This window comes from Pseudophryne corroboree, chromosome 11 (genome assembly GCF_028390025.1).
Source record: "Pseudophryne corroboree isolate aPseCor3 chromosome 11, aPseCor3.hap2, whole genome shotgun sequence".
NCBI classification, from domain to species: Eukaryota; Metazoa; Chordata; class Amphibia; order Anura; family Myobatrachidae; genus Pseudophryne; species Pseudophryne corroboree.
Genome location: NC_086454.1, coordinates 296,986,157 through 297,007,281, shown reverse-complemented (window position 1 = coordinate 297,007,281; position 21,125 = coordinate 296,986,157). Strand labels below are relative to the sequence as shown.

Sequence of the window (21,125 nt, the reverse complement as noted above, 5' to 3'; positions counted from 1 at the left end):
GAGGAGAGATAATAGGGGATCAGAGCAAGAAGCGGAGCGCTAGGAGAGGTCTGATTGAATAGCTTTTAGATGGGGTGAGACCTGGATATGTGGAAGATTGAAAATCTCCGGGAACACGCTGATGCAGTTGGAGTGAGCGATGAGGGTGTGCAGATGCTTGCAGTAGGACACTGTGCTTGGGATAGACTTCAAGCGGTTTCCACTAAGGTCCAACTCCTCCAAATTCTCCAGTTTGCTCAGTTTACTACAAGACAATAGTCCAGGTTGTTGTAGGTGACTCCAATAGGTACACAGCTGAAGTGAACACAATGAAACCCTATTGTCAACCATCTCACCTGGCTGGGAAGGTGTCCAGCAGGTTATATGCCAGATGCAGGACTCGGAGGTTCGTGTGTAGGGTTAAGAAAGGAACATACTGATCTGTTAATTTGTTGTTGGTCAAGTAGAGGACGTACAGCTGGCTCCCACTCTCTTCTCCACTACACATTGATGGCAGGGACTCCAGGACATTTGCAGATGCATTGAGAAACCTGAGACTGACAAATTCCATCCATGTGAATTTATGGAACCATAGAAGTGCAAAGGATATAAATCTGCAGAGCTTGGACACTTAAATGTAACTGTAAAAGCTGAGGTTTCTCCCTCTCTGTGACCCAGTCTGTAGAAGTACCTGCTTTTCTCTATGGCAGCTACTGTTCTTTTAGGATTTTCATATACATTATTTCTTTATTAGTAAAGTGGCTGAGGAAGAGCCTCCTGATTCAATGAGGCACCAACACAGCCTTGGTGGCTGTGGGGTATCTGAAATGGCAGTGTGATTGGCAACTCCTCCTTTCTACCAGCAACATGGGATAAGCCTCATGGCGCTAGCCTCTGCGCCTGCGGGTAGTTGCAGGGCGCCACTTGCATCACTGGCCCAACACAGCAGTAGAACGCACACTAGTCATCAAGCTTTCAGGTAAGTACTACTATAGAGGGGGGGACATGCCTAAAATGCAGTTCTTCACATGTGGAGTATTTGCAATGTACGCTATCCTGGGGGGTAGGTGGTCAGGTGAGGTCTTCCTGTTCAGGAAGACCCATACTATCCAGGGAATGGTGTCGGGGTTTGTCCTTCTCGACTGCAGCCAGTCATTACTATCCAGGACCTCTTTCAAGGAAGGAATTCCCTCCCTGAGGCAGGCCTGCCAAAAGTCACACACATAAGCAGATACTGCACTGCTCTGCAGCCCATAGTCACCCTGGTTCTATGCACTGCAGCTTACTCTGAATATGGGGTCTGTTCTGCAGCCCATAGCCACCCTGGCTTTATACACTGCAGCTTACACTAAATATGGGGTCTGTTCTGCAGCCCATAGCTACCCTGGTTCTATGCACTGCAGCTTACTCTGAATATGATGTCTGTTCTGCAGCCCATACCAACCCTACCTATATGCATTGCAGCTTACTCTTAATATGGAGTCTGTTCTGCAGCCCATAGCCACCCTGGCTTTATACATTGCAGCTTGCTCTGAATGTAAGGTCTGTTCTGCAGGCTGTAGTCATCCTGGTTGTAGGCACTGCAGCTTGCTCTGAATGTGGGGTCTGTTCTGCAGTCATTAGCCACCCTGGATTTATGTGCTCTGAATGTGTTGTGTGTTCTGCAGTCCGTAATAACTCTGGTTTTATGCACTGCAGCTTGCTCTGAATGGGGCGGGGGTCTCATTAGCCTCACTTTACACGGACTTATTCTGCAGCGCACTACCACTGTGCCATCCATCACTGCAGCTGTTTTCTATATCAAATAAATACACAGAAAGCAATATACTAAGCTGCTAGATGTTTGCAGCTTTCTACAACGTATCGACAATAAGACCGATAAACAAAGGGGAGATCCACACACAGTAAATAAGCCAAGGAGCGTATGAAAAGCCGCAAGAAATAAAGCATTATGGAGTAAAAGAGAGAGGACATGAAGGAACAATAAGACAATAGACATTGATCAGTTCTGAAATATATACAGTAGAGTTACTATGTGGTATATTAGACATCTGTTGACACAGTGGGATGTGGGTGTATAGATCTACTTTTTGCAGCCAAATACTTTTCTGCTATAAAAATGTTTCAGGGGTTTTAAAAAAAATAAAATGTTAAAGTGAAACATACTGTACATCAAATGATGTTCTTTTGCCAAGTCACTGACTTTATGCCTGTCTGCCAGCTGTTGTTTGGACACTTACTTTAAAGCTACAGTGAAGAGGGTGTCAGGAAGGTGCCTGAGCAAATTGTGCTGGACATTGAGAGTCTCCAGAGGGACCGAGTCCAGCGGACAGGGCAGGCACTTCAGCTGGTTATGCCCAAGGAGCAGCTTTCTCAGATTGGGACAGCACATGATCCTACGGCAAAAGAGCAGCTTTAGCCATACAAGCTCACAATTTATTTTGCAATGATTTAACATTTCCAGATTTACCTTAATGGCAACTCTGTCAATAGGTTCCAACTGAGATCTAGGGCTTCCAGCTTCTTGGCTGCACATACCCACTCCGGGACAGCCGTTAAGCAGTTCCTGTGTCGGAAAAAGCCTGCAGTTAGGCAAACAGTATCACGAGCCGCAGTGTCCTCGCCAGACTGAGAATACACATACCACTTACCTGGACAAGTCTAGCGTGGCCAGCACAGCGGGAACTAGGTATACATTCACTGATGTCAATCCTGCAAAGAAACAGCGCAAGTCAGGCAAAGTGACCATATCGGGTAACACTACAAACCTAAGACAACAGCTGAACATACGGTTGGAATTGGCGTAAACTGCTCGCAGGGAGATTGCGCAGAGCGTCAGTTCTTTTAGCTGGTTGCGTTGGCAGTGCAGTTGCTCTAGGCTTCCCAAGCAGCTGAGGTCCAGTTCTGCCAGCTGATTATCTCGTACATCTAGGTGGGTGACGCTGTTTATTCCCTCCAAGCTGCCACTCACTCGCTTAAGACAATTCATCCTATGCAGGAGGCAGAGAATGGAATTTAGTCAGCTAGGCCCAAAAAGAAGAAGAAGTACATAATGTCCTCATATCAGCATGACCTGTATGATAAGGCAGGCTGATACAGCCAAGGGATATGCACCACCTACTGTGAATTCTAAGGATATAATAGTCACTGAGAAGTATCAAACATATAAAATCAAAGCTGAGGATTTTTTTATTTTTATTTTTTTAAATAATAATAGCAAAAAAAAACTCCCTGCTTTTACGGACGCGATCGCGAAAACAGATATGTCCGTGAACTTATCCCAGATCCTAGGTGTTTTCGCTTGAAAACTAATATTTTTGGACGCAAAAAAAGGAGATTTATGGTAGACTTAGAGAAATCTCTTTCTTCGAGGTGCACTGGATTCCACAGGGATACATCGGGGGTGTACAGTTGGATCTTGATCCGAGACACCAACAGGCTAACTAAAGCTTTGACTGTTCTCAGGATGCACTGCACCGCTTCCTCTATAACCCCGCCTCAGGGCACTGGAGCTCAGTTTCGTTAACCAGTCCAATGCAGTAACAGGTAAAAGAGATGGCAGATGTTAGTCACATGGAACCACATTCTCACGACAGGAGAAGGGACCAGCGGCTAATGCCATACAAACCCAAAGAAGCTAAGTGCGTCAGGGTGGGCGCCCTGTGGAATCCAGTGTACCTCGTAGAAAGAGATTTAACTATGGTAAGTCTACCATAACTCTCCTTTTCTGCAGCGGGGTACACTGGTATTCCACAGGGAATACATCGGGTATGTCCTAAAGCAGTTCCTCATGGGAGGGGACGCACCATAGCGGGCACAAGAACATGGCGTCCAAAGGAAGCATCCTGGGAGGCGGAAGTATCAAAGGCATAGAACAGCCTGGCCAACCTGTGGCTCTCCAGATGTATTGAAACTACACACCCCAGCATGCCCTGCCACAGTTTCAGCATTCCCTAATAGCAAAACTGTGGCAAAGCATGATGGGACTTGTAGTTTTACAACAGCTGGTGAGCCACAGGTTGGCCAGGCCGGGCATAGAACCTAATGAACGTGCTCACGTAGGACCACGTAGCCGCCGTGCACAATTGTTCAGCGGACGCGACACGGCGGGCCGCCCAAGAAGGTCCAACAGACCAAGTAGAATGGGCTTTGATAGCAGCAGGAGCTGGGAGTCCAGCCTGCGCATAAGCTTGTGCAATCACCATTCTAATCTATCTGGTCAAGGTTTGCTTATTCGCAGGCCAGCCACGTTTGTGAAAACCAAAAAAGTATAAAAAGGGTATCTGACCTCCGGACAGAGGCAGTCCTCTCCACGTAGATACGGAGAGCCCGTACCACGTCCAAGGACCGTTCTTTGGAAGACAACCAAGAGATTGTGGTTTCGGCTCTTATCTCTTCTGGTTTAAGATGGAAAGCAGATACCACTTTGGGTAGATAACCGGGGGGAGTTCGAAGAACTGCCCGGTCACGGTGAAAAATCAAAAAGGGTGGACGACAGGACACCCTTCTAGCAGAGGCAATAGCCAGCAGAAACACGACCTTAAGTGTAAGGCATTAAGGATCCACAGACTCAAGAGGTTCAAATGGAGACTCTTGTAGGGCATTTAAGACAACAGACAGATCCAATTGAGCCACAGGAGGGACATAGGGAGGCTGAATACGTAAAATACCCTGAGTGAAAGTATGAACATCAGGAATAGACACAATTTTCCTCTGAAACCGCCACCGACAAAGGCAGATATATGAACCTTGAGGGAGGCCAGATGAAGGCCTAAATCTAGGCCTTGTTGCAGAAAAGCCAGAAGCCTGGAAGTTTTGAACGAATAGGCATCATAATTCTTAGCAGCATACTATGTGAAGTAAGAGTTCCAGACCCTGTAATAAATTCATGCAGAAGCCGGTTTGCGGGCCTTCAACATAGTCTGAATAACCGCCTCAGAGAATCCTTTGGACCTCAGGAGTGAAGCTTCAAGAGCCACGCCACCAAAGCCAGTCTGGCCAGGTCCGGGTAGATACAAGGGCCCTGAACGAGGAGGTCTGGGCGTTGAGGAAGTAGATGAGGACGCTCTATCGATAGACCTTGCAGGTCTGAGAACCAATGCCTTCTGGGCCACGCTGGAGCAACTGGAAGTAGTATTCATTCTTTCTTGCTTGAACTTCCGTAGTACCCTGGGCAGAAGTGACACTGGAGGGAACATGTATGGCAGCCGAAAGGTCCATGGAATTGCCAGTGCATCCACGAACGCTGCTTGAGGATCCCTTGTTCCTTGATCCGAAGACCGGAACCTTGTGATTGTGTTGAGACGGCATCAGGTCTATGTCTGGTAGGCCCCACTTGTTCACTAGGAGTTGAAAGACTTCCGGATGAAGACTCCACTCTCCGGCGTGAATGTCCTGACGACTGAGGAAATCCGCTTCCCAGTTGAGGACTCTGGGTATGAACACTGCCGATATTGCTGGCAGATGGCGTTCCGCCCAACGGAGGATTTTTGATACTTCAGCATTGCCATGCGGCTTCGAGTGCTGCCTCAATGATTTATGTATGCCACCGTGGTGGCGTTGTCTGATTGTACTTGAACAGGCCTGTTCTGTACCAGAGGCAGGGCAAGGGTCAACGCATTGAACACTGCCCGCAATTCCAGAATGTTTATCGGGAGGAGAGATTCCTCCCTGGTCCACCGACCCTGAAGCGAGTGTTGCTCCAACACCGCGCCCCAACCCCGCAGACTAGCGTCCATTGTCAGTAGGACCCAGTTGGAGATCCAGAAGGGACGGCTACTGCTCAACTGTTGGTCCTGTACCCACCAGCTCAGTGATAGATGAACCTCCAGAGTCAAGGAGATCATTTGAGACCTGATCCGATGAGGCAGGCCGTCCCACTTGGAAAGGATTAACAGAGGTACTGGCACTACCACTCCTGTGTCCAGGAGGGATTGCACAACCAAGTGTAGAGCTTGCGCTTTCAACGGATTCGAAGGGATAACCGTCGACGAGTACTGGCGAGGGGACGTCTCTTGAAAGAGACTGCGTACCCATGAGAGAGAACGTCCCGCACCCAGGCATCCGAAGTGGTCTTTAACCATGCCTGGGCGAACTGCAAAAGTCGGCCTCCCACCCTGGGATCCCCCAGGGGGAGGCCCACCCCGTCATGCAGCAGGCTTGTCTTGTTTGGAAGCAGGCTGACGGGTGGCCCGGGATTGTTTAGGTTTGGGCTTAGTGGATTTGGAAGTACGAGCCTGTCTCGGGTACGCCTGACCCTTTGCCTTCCGTGGAGGTCGAAAGGAACGAAAAGTGGTACTCTTTGCCTTCGGTGCAGAAGGATTAGTACTTGGGAGAAAGTTGCCAAGTCAGTTACAATCTTATTCAGATCCTCCCCAAAAAGGATGTCTCCCTTAAAAGGAAGCACCTGTAAGTTCTTTTTGGAGTCTAGGTCCACCTTCCAGGACCTCAGCCACAGAATTTGGCGAGCCAGTATAGACGTAGTAGACGCCTTGGCTGCCATTATACCTGCCTCAGAGACCGCCTCCTGAATATAGTGGGAGGCTCTGGTAATATGAGACAGATATTGTCTGGCAGTGTCAGAAATATCCTGAGGCAGCTCAACCTCAATTGCCTGAACCCATGCTTCAATTCCTTTCGCGGCCCATGAAGCTGCTATAGTGGGTCTATGTACAGCACCGGTAAGAGAGTAAATAGACTTCAGACATCCCTCCACACGCTTATCCATCGGTTCCTTCAGTGAGGTGACAGTGGTGACAGGCAGAGTAGATGACACCACAAGATGGGTGACATGAGAGTCCACCGGCGGTGGAGTTTCCCACTTGTTACTATAACTACGCAGGGATGGGATAACGAGCTAGCATCTTTTTAGACAGGGAAAATTTCTTTCCTGGAGACGACCAGGATTCCTGACGTAGGTCAATTAAATGGTCAGAATGTGGTAAGACTACTTTAGTAACCTTCTGACATTTGAACTTATCAGGTTTCTTAGATGCAGTAGTGGGATCGATCTCATCATCAATATGGAGAATCAGCTTAATAGCCTCCACTAGGTCAGGAACATCAACCTGTGTTGTAGATTCCTCATCAGAAGCGGCTGCATCAGTGTCTGACGGATCAGTATATTCCCCATCCTCATCAGAAGAATTATCCGAAATATTAGTGGATTGTGAGGAAGAAATGGCCCGCTTAGATGACCCCTTGACCCCAGAGGGGCATGGGAGTGAATTTTGTCTAACCAAAGATTGATTTAATTGTTGTAACTGGCTGGACAAAGTGTCTACCCAGGGCGGATTAACTACAGGGACCATATGTGGCTGCAATAGCACAGGAGGTCCCACAGGGGGTGTAAGACGTGTCACAAGCATATTCAGCATACTTGAGAACGCAGCCCAAGGTGGTTCCTGATTGGCCACAGGTGCTGCGGGCTGGCTGGGAGATGTATGGCATCCAGTGTCTGAACAATCAGCTAAAACTTCCCCCCTCGGGTAAATCCTTGGTGCCAGTACTGCATTAATCAGAAGCGTTCGTGGATTTCCCATCCTGTGTGGCAGACATTATAGACAATGTAGCCTTAGAGCGTAACAGTACAATATAGCCAGACAAACACAATACCTGCAAATAACTCCCTGATTTATGCGACAGTAAATACAGGACACAAACAGAGGATTAGAGTGGTATGAGGTGACTGAAATACCCATTAAAAAATACCAAACAATATATACTATGTAGAGATATTTATATATATATATATATATATATATATATATATAAGGAAATTAAGACCCCTTAATTGCGCTATTGTCTAATAGCTCAAACCACTGAGAAATACCCCCTGTCAGAAGGAGTACTGCACATAGAATGGACAAAAACAAGGGTTCTCTTGGGAGCTTGACCACCACAGATATCTTATATTATAAAATCATTTATTAAAAAACATGTTACATATATACTTCCATAACATGAATCACAGGATCACACATGTCACTTGAGTAATACATTCATTTCTGATAATCTATTATAAGGTGTTTTCAATCAATAGGTGAAGTACTTATTCCTCAGCATGAGAAAGCATGTATGATCTGTTCACCGATTTAAGGAAACGCACAATCGTTGAAATCCAACGCGTTTCGTCCCTTAGGACTTCATTAGGGGTGCAAATCAAAGAATGGCTTCACCAAAAGAAATACAAACAGAGCATGTATTAGCTGAGAGTGTATTCCTGTAGATACTAACAGACCATCAAATCATATATGTTGGCCGAAGTAAATCAGTAGTGCATCCGTGTGTTTCCTTCCAAAAACTCCTCACAGCTGTGAGGTGGACCTTGAGACAACACGCCAGGGTTTGATCAGATAGTATCTTCTGACTCCATCTGAATTGCCCTTTTATATTTGTGAAATCCAAACAGGAGTTTTTGGAAGGAAACACACGGATGCACTACTGATTTACTTCGGCCAACATATGATTTGATGGTCTGTTAGTATCTACAGGAATACACTCTCAGCGAATACATGCTCTGTTTGTATTTCTTTTGGTGAAGCCATTCTTTGATTTGCACCCCTAATGAAGTCCTAAGGGACGAAACGCGTTGGATTTCAACGATTGTGCGTTTCCTTAAATCGGTGAACAGATCATACATGCTTTCTCATGCTGAGGAATAAGTACTTCACCTATTGATTGAAAACACCTTATAATAGATTATCAGAAATGAATGTATTACTCAAGTGACATGTGTGATCCTGTGATTCATGTTATGGAAGTATATAAGTAACATGTTTTTTAATAAATGATTTTATAATATAAGATATCTGTGGTGGTCAAGCTCCCAAGAGAACCCTTGTTTTTGTCTATATATATATATATATATATATATATATATATATATATATATATATATATATATATACATACATACATACATACATACTAGACCCTGACGCACCTAGCCCCCTAGGGTACAGAATATAGTGATAGCAATAAGTGTTATACACGAGAATGAGATCCACACAGCAGCTACAGGCACACTCAGTCACAGGAACAATGCAGAAGTTATTACAGATAAACAATAAAACTGCACTGGACAAGTAAAACTACACACACACACACACACACACACACACATATATACGTATCTCGATATAACAATGCACAGTATATACTGAATGTATATCACAGAATACTTGCACTAAATGTTCAGATAGAAGTACACTTGTTCTTAACTAACACTGTCTAGAATAACATGTAGAATACTTAAGTGCCTGTAAAATCACAGCGCTGATGAGGCAGGCGGATTTACAGAAGAGACAATGCACTGCAGTCCCGGAGACCAGCCGCAGCTACTTGATGGCGCCAAAATCTCTTCAGGGAGTGAGGGAGAGTGAAATGCAGCTCCAGGGCGGGAACACCAGCATATGCCGGCCAGAGCTGGGGGATGGGCTACAGGTCAGCGCCTTATCCCTAATGCTGGTTCTCACCACCGGGTACTGTGGAGCCTATGTAAAACGGATTTTTGTAAATCGGACCTGTGCTCCCTGCCCTGGTGGATATGCGCGGGCCGTCTCCTGGAATAAACAGTTGTGGGTAAACAGCGCACAACCCAATTGCGTGATGAGCGTTACTGTATTGATTGTTACCATATGAAACTGTACAATGCCAAGTTCTTTCCATAAAATGTATTTATTCAATCAAACAAAAATGGCTGTAACTTTGCTGATATCAGCCCTTAGTCCCTATTGAAGCAAAACGTCCAAATTCATATGTGGTGCTCTGCAGTATTTAGTATCACTAAAACTGAATGTCCAAATGATATGAGTTTGTCTGCTTGCAATTTGCTGAAAAAAAGGTCCTTATTAACAAAAGACAGATAGCGGCGTCCTGCTAATCTGTTTGATGTGGGCGCTTTAACTTCTTAAACTATTAGGAGATCGAGGCAGTGCTGGATGTGCAGTGTTTGGCTATGAAAAATGGTAAAGGGGCTCCGGACTGGTTATCCGTTCCTCTGCTCCAATCACCGGTGTTGTATCTGTAATCAGTCACACACCGGGAACCGGCTTGCCTCAGGATCGGGACCTGTCTTGGAGGAGATGTGTTCACAGCGGCAGCTCTCAGAGCGGCTCGCTGCCACACACCTTCCACCTACGGAAACTCACCTCGCTTTCTTCCTCCGCCGTTCCCCGCATCCAGTGCCGGCTTCTTCCCTCTGATGGTAGTCCGTTGCTTGGTGACCGTCTCCACTTCCGGATCTTCAGTCACGTGACCGGCTGCTTTACAGAGGTGCCGATACTCCGTCCCGTTCTTAGTGCTGATCACAAACATTGTGGTAATTCTTGGGTGCCCCAACGCGTTTCTGCCCTTGGGGGCCTTCATCTGGGAGATCAATGTGTGGCTGCTTGTCCTAGACTTTTAAATGCCTGTGCATGCGTTAATTCGTTTCTGCTCCTATCAATCACAATTCTTATCCAATAGGATTGTAGATGATGTATGATTCTACGATAGTCTTGTTTCTAATGAAAAGATATTATGGTTACTGTGTAAAGAGACCTACACATTTGGCGATCCGCCGCCGAGCTGCACGACGGCGGATCTCGTCTATATTGGCCTGCATGCACAGGCGACGGGGCTCCAGCGATGAACGAGCGCGGGGCCGCGCATCGTTCATCGCTGGTGCCTCCACACTCAAAGATATGAACGGTATCTCGTTCATTAATGAACGAACCGTTCATATCTTTGAGTATTATCTGCCAGTGTGTAGGGCCTATCACTCTTCTAGTAATTGCGTATGTCCATTCTTTATGAATCAACTTAATTTTCAATCATAACATGAATTGTATCTGATTGATAATGAAATATCAATCTTTTAAATAAATTGTATCTGTTTGGTGTAGTTAATTGTCTGGATGGATTGTTCTAGAGTTGCATGTGCATACACATACTGTGCATGCACATATAAATGTCATAGTTTTCACTTATTACACTTAGTCAGACCTTATATGGTAGAATAGTCTATTTACATATGATGGACCTGACCTCATTGTCAAAATTGAGTCCTTTGGGTGTCAGTGTGTCCATATCAATGATGACTCTTAGTTCCTATTTATTAATTTGCTGAATGTAATCCCGGACTGCTATTTACCGACGGGTCCCGCCTGGGGGACCCTCTTACCTCCTCCCTGATGTGCAGCCACGCGATCCTGTAGAGCGTCAGTGGTGGTGTGCCTGATGACCGGTGCGCCTCCGCTGCAAGTACCCGGGAACCAGTCGTGGGGGTATGCAGCGCTGCTGGGGAGGTGATGGAGCCGCAGCACAGTATGTCATAATGACATAACCAGTGCTGCGGCCCTTGAAGTTTTCTTAAAAAACTCTTTTCAGGGCTGCCTAGCGCAGTCCCACCTGTTAAGCAACTTACAAACTGAGCGGAGGCGGGGTTATAGAGGAGGCGGTGCAGTGCATCCTGGGAACAGTCAAAGCTTTAGCCTGTTTGTGCTTCGGATCAAGATCCAACTATACACCTTCCGATGTATTCCCTGTGGAAACCCAGTGTACCCCACTGCAGAAACAGGGCTTAATTAAATTGTGCAGGAAAAAAAAACAACAACATTTTTCGGGCCTGACTGAATTCCCTCCTTAAACCGGGTACACACTAGAACCATCTCGGCCCAATATGTCATTTCCGGCCAAATCGGAACGACATATTGGCAGGATCGTTCAGTGTGTACCCGTGATTGTGCGCTCCACAGGTCATCAGCCATGTCTTCTGGTTGGCCCTGCTGCAGGGTAAACCAGGAGACATTGCTAACAATGCCATGCTGCAGCACAGTCTCTCTGTTTTCCCCGGCACTGTGCAAGTATGTACGCACCGCACGATGCAGGGTCCCGTCGCCTGCCGGACCGGTTGGCTACACATTGTTCTGATGTGTAGCTGGCATAAGTCTTTTAATACTTTATTTATTAACAGTCATTTACATAGCGCACTACTTAGTGATTAAGAGAATATTTATTAGTCCGTGCCCCAGCAGTGCATGTACACACACACACATTTAATATATATATATATATATATATATATATATATATATATACACACACACACACACACATATATATATATATATATATATATATATATATATATATATTTATTTTTCATATAGTATCCAGTTAACCTACCGGTATGCTTTTGGATTGCGGAATGGACCCGGTGAAAACCCACGCAAACATGGGGAGAACATAGAAACTCCATAAAGATAGGGCCTTGGTAATCCTCAGCGATGTAATGCTAACTACGGCTTACGGTCATTTGATCGACAAGACTTAGGTCGACACTAATTAGGTCAACATGGAAAAAGGTCGACATGAGTTTTTCACTTTTTTTTTTTTTTTTTACCTTTTTCATACTATCATATGATCCACGTGGACTACAACTGGGAACAGCAACCTGTGCCGAGCGCAGCGAGGCACCTTGCCCAAAGCAAGGTGCACTAATTGGGGTTCCCTGTAACTTTACGAAGAAGACAACACCAAAAAAAGTAAAAAAAAAAAGTAATGTCGACCTTTTCCCATGTCAACCTTGTTCATGTTGACCTAATGACCATGTCAGTCTAGTGACCCTGTCGACCTAATGCATGTCGACCAATAGTGGTCGACCTAATGACTGTCGACCTAAGTCTTGTCGACCAAATGACCCATACCCCTAACAACTACGCCGCAGTACTGCCTAGATCCCTCTTAGCTTGAGAACAGAGTAGTACACCTAGGGCAGGGGTAGGCCACCTGTGGCTCTCCATCTGCTGTGGAACTACACATCCCAGCATGCCCTGACACAGTTTTAAAACATCCTAACAGCAAACCTGTGGTAGGGCATGCTGGGATGTGTAGTTTCACAGCAGCTGGAGAGCAGCAGGTGGCCTACCCCTGACCTAGGGGGTCCATCTATTCTTGTAATTTAATTACCAACCCACCTGTAGGGTTTAATCTAAAAAAAAATGTCCAATCTAGAACAGATTTGGGTAATCTGTGGCTTCACCTGATCAGGAACATGATTAGAAAGAGACTGTCGATAACAAGTTAAAAAATAATAATGCTGGTTTATCTAATTTAGGGGCAGATTTATTAAGCTCGGTGAAGTGATAAAGTGGAAGGTGATAACGCACCAGCCAATCAGCTCCTAACTTCCATGTTACATACTGGGTTTGAAAAATGGCAGTAAGGATCTGATTGGTTGGTCCTTTATCACCTTCCACTTTATCACTTCACCAGGCTTAATAAATCTGCCCCTTAGTCACTGAGCTTTTTACCTAATTATTTAAGGGACAGACCTGTGTTCATCCCGAGCATATTTACATTATGTACTCTGGTCAGACACACAGCAATATGGCCGGCTACTGAATGCTGCAAAATGCTAGAGAAAAATCAAACACAAAACTCAAGCGGATTAATGACATTTTCTCGAAAGCCTGGCTATTAAATGACTGTCATCTGCTGCTTGTGATGTTAGCCCCCATAAGATCTGGTTATGAAAAGATCGATCTGCCCATTGTTACTATCCGCAGAGTGTTTGGTTATTCTCTGCCGATCATCCCATGTGTGTCAATCTTTACAATATTAATCTGCTGGTTCAACGTTCCAAGGGTCCAACTATACTTCCAGTAACAGAATATTTTAGAACATGAGTCCCATCCTTCCCCTCCTATGGTAACGTCAGTGATTCGCTCAGCTTACCTCAGGTCTATGACCTTCAAGTGTGGCATGTTGCTTAGGGTTTGCAGACTTAGACAGTCCACCCGGTTCCCTGCCATGGACAACTTCTCCACCGAGACTAGTTTCTCATACACCTTGGGAATACTGCTCAGGTCATTGAAAGAGAGTCCGAGCTGGGAGAGCTGCTGCAGAAATCCAAGCTCTTGGGGTAACGAGGCCAAGGAATTCCCATCCAGATTCAGTGTTTGTAGACTACAATGGAGGAGAGTACATGTAGGTTATATACAATGGAAGAGAAGTTTCGCCCTGTTCAAAGTCAGTGGTTTTATATTATATTATATTATATATATATATATATATATATATATATATATATATATATATATATATATTAGTTACCCAGGTGCGGCACTCGATGTATTATAATAATAAACCTGACGATAGTGCTTGCGAGCATTGAAACGTTGTTGAAACAGTATTGATCTCCAGACTGTGTTTGTGATACATCGAGTGCCGCACCTGGGTAACTATATGTTTGTACACGCTGTACATGTGAAGGCACCGATGCAATAGTGGAAGCCATCGAGGAGTGCCGGACCCATGCTATTTCTATATATATATATATATATATATATATATATATATATATATATATATATATATATATATATATATAACCACTGATGTTTATTGATGTTGTGAAAATAAGTGAGCTTGCTTTGGTGAGTGCTGAATTTTCTGTTTGTATATATTTAAGTAGGTGGCCATGGGCTACATGCACCCAACCCTATTAGTGGTGAGTGCAGACACTGCACCCCGCTTCTGGGGTGGCGAGTGCTGTGGTTTTATATTTGTTTGTATGTGTGTGTATGTATATATATATATATATATATATATATATATTTATAGGAAGTGAAGAAAAGGGCGCCTACTAGTGTCTAATAAGATTATATAAAATATAAAGTATAGAGCTGGTGTGATTGAGAACAGGACGCTACTTATCTGGCATACAAAGACTTTTCCTTCAGTCATAGGACCAGTATAGGTACATGAAAAAAGAAGAACAAAATAACATAGCGCGTACTGTTTTTACGCAATTTTCAATCTACAAATCAAATGAACCAATTATGTGTATAGAAAACTTTCTGGGTGAAGGCAAATCCCACAATTTAAAATCCACAGCCAGGGATTTTTTTAAAAGTTTTTCACAATATTTAATAAAACACATATAACATAAAAGGTAGAAGTAATGCGAGCGTACAAGATAAAATAAATGACAAGCTTATCTGTCCATATCAGGAATGGGATACATCAGATTTTCCATAAATATCCAAAATAGATAGTAAAAATTCAAACGTACAAAAAATAAATATTAAAACAGCTTATCTGCCCATAAGGAAAGTTCAGGTGCATCAGTCCTAACGCGTTTCGTCGTTAATTAGACTTCATCATGGGGATAAGTAGCGTCCTGTTCTCAATCACACCAGCTCTATACTTTATATTTTATATAATCTTATTAGACACTAGTAGGCGCTCTTTTCTTCACTTCCTAAAAATCTCTCTTTATGTGTGTTCCAAGCACATATTTATTGCTTAAGGTTGCAGCCACTCTCACTCTAGAGGAAGTGTCACGTATTGTATACACTCGATTTTGTATTTATTACTGGTAGTGCACTGTGATATCTGAGCGCCCCCGTGTCTATTTGTTCGGATATATATATATATATATATATATATATATATATATATTAGATCTCATGGGAGCAGATTCAATTAGCCGTGGTGCTTGTCGCAGCCTTGTAGCAGTGCTATTCAATTGCAGCCCTTGGTAAGCCTGCAGGCTACACTTACTGTGGATTTCTGTTCACACCCAGTAAGTAGGGCTTTTTTGCCTTCCCGTGGCCCGTTCACCCATAGCTCTGGGCACTTAGCCAGTAATCTATGGGTTAACATGTTAGCCGCGGGTTTACCAATGAGGAAATGGGCTTATAACTGAATAGCTTCAGGCATTAAAGCTCAAGGTTATAAGCCCACGGTCAGCACTGCAGCTAATGGATTCAGACCCTTGGAACTGTAAGTAAAATATATTGTTACTGCACTGGCCACACTCAAGGAGAGGTAGCAAACTTTCTAGAGGACACAGAGAAGTTGCCAATAGCAACCAATCAGATTCTAGCTTTCACTTCATAGAATGCATGCTAAATGATAGCTAAAAGCTGAGTTGTTGGGTAATACAACCACTTGTCCTCTGTAAAAGGTTTAACACATCTCCCCTTGTACGTAATAGTTATACTCTGGTAGTGTGTTCTGCTTTACCACGCAAAAAGATCTAATAGAAGAAGAATCTCTGACATGTTCCCATTGCTTTATTCAATTATAAACTGGTGAGTATCCTGGGAATGATCGAGATCTCAGCTTAGGAGGTGACAAGTGGGTATCCATTTATTATTCTATTTAAGCCAGAACTGACCTGAGCAATTGGCCTATTTGTGGCGGTAACTGCGCTATGCCATTGCAGGACACGTTCAGCTCTGTGAGCGTGGCAATCTCACACAGATGGAGGGGGAATTCTCCCAGCTTGTTTTGTGACAGATTGAGAATATTCAGCTGTGAAAACCTTGAAAGAAACATGAAAGGTAAATCAGCTCAAAGAAGAGGACGTCAATCAGGAGACCACCCCAATTATCGCAGGGGAACCTGCAGAAACCGGAGGGTGACAGACCTGCACATGCTGCTCACTCCCGCCGAGCTCTGCAGACGCATGAAATTGTTGCGGAGATTCAGAGAGGTGATGTCTTGGCAGTAGAACAGGTGCTCAGGAATCTCCTCTAGGCTTTGACACGAGAGATCAACAGTGCTCAGTCTCTGAGACACGACCTTAAAATAGAACCAAATACAATTTAAACACTCTAAAGAGGAGGCAGCCCAGTGTCTATGCTGCTTATCAGCTGACAAGAGTAAGGGAAATCCCTGCACTATGTGCCTTGTGCCGCGTGCCTCCATGAGACTTATGAAATAATAGGATAGCTGTTTCACGGATATATTTGTTCTTCCCACAATATGACAAACTGGGAACTCAATGCGCCCGATTCAGATGTGGGTGGAGGTGCTATCTCTGCTGCTAATATAGAAGCAGCAGTGATAGCACTAATATGGTGATGCAGCAGGAACTTTACTGATCGCTTCAAATTTTCTGCGATACAATGAGCAGGCTGCGTGACCCAGTGTGTCGCGCAAACCGGCCGCCGCAGGTCCTATCAAGAGGCCAGGAGATCTTGGCCCTGCCTCTCCCCCACAACGGAAGCAATACGCCTCAGTTTTGGGAAACAGAGGCCATCGCCACCCCCTCTCCACCCCCAAAGGGCATTAGACTGTCCATTTCCGACAGTCTGATGCCGTACTGCGATAGACGTCACAGTACGGGTTCCGGCAAATGCACAAATTACCGAACATCAGTACTTTGCACCATGCGCCGCTATAGCGCCAGGACCTGAATCAGACTCAATGTACAATAATGGGGCCAAAAAGCCAATTTCTGACCTTCCAGCCCAACTATCCGATAGTGTGTGTGCTGCACCCATGGACGGCTGTCGGACTGAAACCAATCGCATCAGGTCTCGATATCAGGAGTGTTACATTTGTCAGACCAGACGGTCAATTATTGAGCTGAAACTATAATCCGATTCCGATTCCTGATGACGTTTGTGGGTATTTGTGTTTAAATTAGCAATGACATGCTCAGTAATTGTGTAGTGTGTATGCTCTAAATCAAATGTTCCCCTAACATTGAGGTTGATAGCGTGGACACCAAGACATACAATCCACCCCAAGAACCAGGACACCAGCAGATCTATGTAAACACAACATCGGTCATTCGCTTACTTTGGTTGCCTGGCGGAGCCACCTCTGATATTCTGCCGCAGAATCAAAGCTGACATGGTAGGTGGAAGCTTGCGGTTCGGCAGAAAAGAAGGCCAGGCAGTGTGGCCTCCGCTTAACCTCTTCTACCTGAACAGACAGAACGGAAAGAGTTTGTCCACAGAGAAGAGATCAGACTTTATGACACAAGGAGCGGCAAGGCACAGTAATAACTGGGCAAAAATAGATCTAACTAAACTGAAACAATCTCACTGCCTGTAAATGTTAAGTAATATACATAATTAACAATAAACGTTGCATGTATACAGTAACAGTGCTTCAAGCTAAATATATAAAGTCCATTTTAATAAGTGCTCAATGTGGGATGATGTAGCACAGTTTATAAAATAGGAATTTAGCTGGCACACCATTAATGTAATCCTGCTGCTCTCAGACCCCAATCATAAGTATACACTTCTATTGGTGATTCACACACAGATCTGTGGTTATCACGTCTGCTATGCATTTCTGTCTTTCCCTCTCTTTAACTCCTCCCTCCCCAAAGCGGTTCCTATTGCTATAATCTGGACTCTGACTTTTATATATACTGGACTAATTTCTTTTCCTGTCCCCACCATTGCTTCAGTCACTGCCTTTTATGCCACGGTGTTCTGCTCTGCTCTTACATTTTCTTCCTGTAATCCCTACAGTATGCTATACCTCTACTGACTCTCCATCAGCCAGCTCAGCACGTAGTTCCACCATGGATTGTGTATGAACTGCATCTCTGATTGATGCATTTACAGTTTCCTGCTTTGTAGCATGTACTTTAACTACACTGTGGGGGGGGGGATTCAATTGTTTCTTCCTGCGGCCGCAATTTGTTGCTCCATTCAGGCGCACTAAGCCGCGCGGTGATACATTTCAGCTCACAGCCCCCTGTGCTGATGAGCTGAAATGTGCGATTGCGTCTATTAGTTTAGATTGGTTTAGCTGCTTTACGCGGCTAAACCAGACACAATTGGGCCATATACACAGCAGCTGCAGCATGCAATGTCTCCAGAGGGTCAGCATTCCTTAGTGATTTCTTTAATATATTTATAGCACTGTCCTATTATGCAGAGCTTTACGGAGATAACTTAGGCGTCTATTTATTAAGCCTTGGAGAGAGATAAAGTGGAAAGAGAGAAATTAACAATCAACCAACCAGCTCCTGTCATTTTTCAACGGGAAGGTTAAGGTTAGGGACCGGGAAGGGAGGGTTAAGGGCTCCATACACTAGAACGATATGACTAGAGGCAGAAGTCGGGACGATTTCCCTTGAACTCTCCCGGGAGCGTTTACATACAATTCCAAACGATTTGGTACAATGTGATTATTTTGAGCATGCTATACATCACATAGGATATGTCAAGCGCCTACATATCGCATGGGATGTATAGCATGGATTCACCGGTACCATCAGATACATCTGATGGGCTGGATTAGGGTGTTTCAAACTTCCTACTATAGATCGCATGTAATATATCGCAAGCACAAATACCACACTTTTTTCCATTCGATTCCATACAATTCCATTTGATCACGACAAATAATGAGTGCAGCGCCAACGACCTGGAGGAGTTGTCCCGATGCCCATGGGGCTGCGCATCAGATCGGATCGGATACACACCAAAAATGCACGATTTCCCCCTATATATCGTCCCGAATGACCGAATTGAGCTGAAATTGAGCAAAATCGTTCTAGTGTATGGGGCCCTTTAGGATTATGCACATAGAAGGAGAGGTTAGGGTTAGGCACCAAGCGGGGAGGGTTAGGATTAGGCAGCGGGGAAGGGATGGTTAGGGATATGCACATAAAAGGGGAGGTTAGGGTTAGGCACCAAGCGGGGAGGGTTAGGCAGCAGTCAAGGGAGGGTTAGAGACCAAGCGGGGAGGGTTAGGTTTAGGCAGTGGGGAAGGGAGAGTTAGACACCAAGCGGGGACGGTTAGGCAGCAGTGAAGGGAGGGTTAGGGACCAAGCGGGGAGGGTTAGGTTTAGGCAGTGGGGAAGGGAGGGTTAGACACCAAGCGGGGAGGGTTAGGCAGCGGGAAAGGGATGGTGAGGGTTATGTACATAAAAGGGGAGGCTAGGGTTAGGCACCAAGCGGGGAGGGTTAGGCAGCAGGGAAGGGAGGGTTAGGGTTAGGCACCAAGCGGGGAGGGTTAGGTTTAGGCAGCGGGGAAGGGAGGGTTAGGGTTAGGCAGCGGGGAAGGGAGGGTTAGACACCAAGCGGGGAGGGTTAGGTTTAGGCAGCGGGGAAGGGAGGGTTAAGATTAGGCACCAAGCGGGGAGGGTTAGGATTAGGCACCAAGCGGGGAGGGTAAGGATTAAGCACCAAAAGGAGGAGGGTTAGGTTTAGGCACCAATCAGGGAGGGTTAGGCACCAAGCGTGGAGGGTTAGGCACCAAGCGTGGAGGGTTAGGGTTAGGTACCCACAAGGGAGGGTTAGGGTAGGGAAAAGGTGAGGGCTAAATGAGGGTCTGTCGGGATTATGATGGATGGGATGCTACTGTCGGTATACTGACCGCCGACATCCCGTCCATCAGTAACTCATACTGAACCCAATTAACCTACCAGTAGGTTTTTAATGCATAGGAGAAAACCACAAGAGAACATAAAATGCCACCGATGCTTACATTTGGGTTTGTGTCTACCATGTGCTGGAGAACGTAGGCACACCACTGACAGTGCTTGTGCATATCATCTGTGCAGACGGCCCACAAGATCCCAGTCTCACCTTGCCACCCACAAGGGGCATAATGTGCATCTTCCCCGTCTGACAATCCTTCACTGAGGAGACGATTAGACATGTGCCGCAGAGGACCACCAGTCTCTCTGCCCATTTGTGCAGCTGGATCTTGCCTTTACGCACATTAAACACTCCCGACAGCAGAATCCGGTCCAGCTGCTCAGATGTACTTGGTTTCTCTAGACAAATAAGAAATTCATTATTACCCGTTAGACTGTTCAGAAGAAGTATTGCTATGTAAAGTCTAATCATAAAGAACAGAAAAATGCTGGCGACTTAGGACACATGAAAAGGCCCCTTTCCCCAGCAAGACAATGCAACACAAACCAGATTTACTACATTGTTTATTGCGTGGTTAAGGACAGACATAGACGTGACAGCACAAACAAGGGCAGAGGATGGTTTATGAGGACAAAGTCACAAGATCAGCCTCTGCTCCTTCTATTCACAGTAACACTGGTGCCAGGAAACAGGTTTATAGGTACTTTCACTCCTGTATTCAGAGACGTGAGCAGGGGATATAAACCTACCAGCACATTATCATTTTGACCTGCCCTGCAAAACGTGACAGCAGTAAGTTTCTGCTGTACATTTACAGACACATGCAATGTTATTGCAGAAATGCATTGGCTTTTGAAGGATTTAAAGCAAACGCAATGCTTAGAACACCCAACAGAAGAAACGCTAATTCAATTCAAAGAGTAGCTGAATGTAGGACTGGCTGTTCATGCTGATCAAAGGGAAGAGTGGGAAAGCTTCCTGTATTATCCATAGGCAATCCTTGTACTTTGGTGTCAG

The 21,125-nt window shown here is 45.1% G+C and overlaps 1 protein-coding gene across 4 annotated transcripts in view; it reads right to left on the bottom strand.

Annotated features, from left to right (window-relative positions):
- The window catches only part of PHLPP2 (PH domain and leucine rich repeat protein phosphatase 2), a 110,179-nt gene that overhangs the window by 10,758 nt on the left and 78,296 nt on the right, over positions 1 to 21,125 (bottom strand). For 3 of the 4 annotated variants that reach the window (XM_063945489.1, XM_063945488.1, XM_063945490.1), the window contains exons 4-14: positions 20,316 to 20,506; positions 17,560 to 17,685; positions 16,400 to 16,554; positions 16,148 to 16,294; positions 13,699 to 13,929; positions 2,770 to 2,969; positions 2,631 to 2,691; positions 2,450 to 2,545; positions 2,220 to 2,375; positions 336 to 536; positions 82 to 244 (exon numbers count right to left, since the gene is read on the bottom strand). In XM_063945489.1, the coding sequence (XP_063801559.1) occupies positions 82 to 244; positions 336 to 536; positions 2,220 to 2,375; positions 2,450 to 2,545; positions 2,631 to 2,691; positions 2,770 to 2,969; positions 13,699 to 13,929; positions 16,148 to 16,294; positions 16,400 to 16,554; positions 17,560 to 17,685; positions 20,316 to 20,506 (1,727 nt within the window). The remainder of the gene's footprint in view (positions 1 to 81; positions 245 to 335; positions 537 to 2,219; positions 2,376 to 2,449; positions 2,546 to 2,630; positions 2,692 to 2,769; positions 2,970 to 13,698; positions 13,930 to 16,147; positions 16,295 to 16,399; positions 16,555 to 17,559; positions 17,686 to 20,315; positions 20,507 to 21,125) is intronic. The other variant, XM_063945491.1, reaches the window with a different exon arrangement.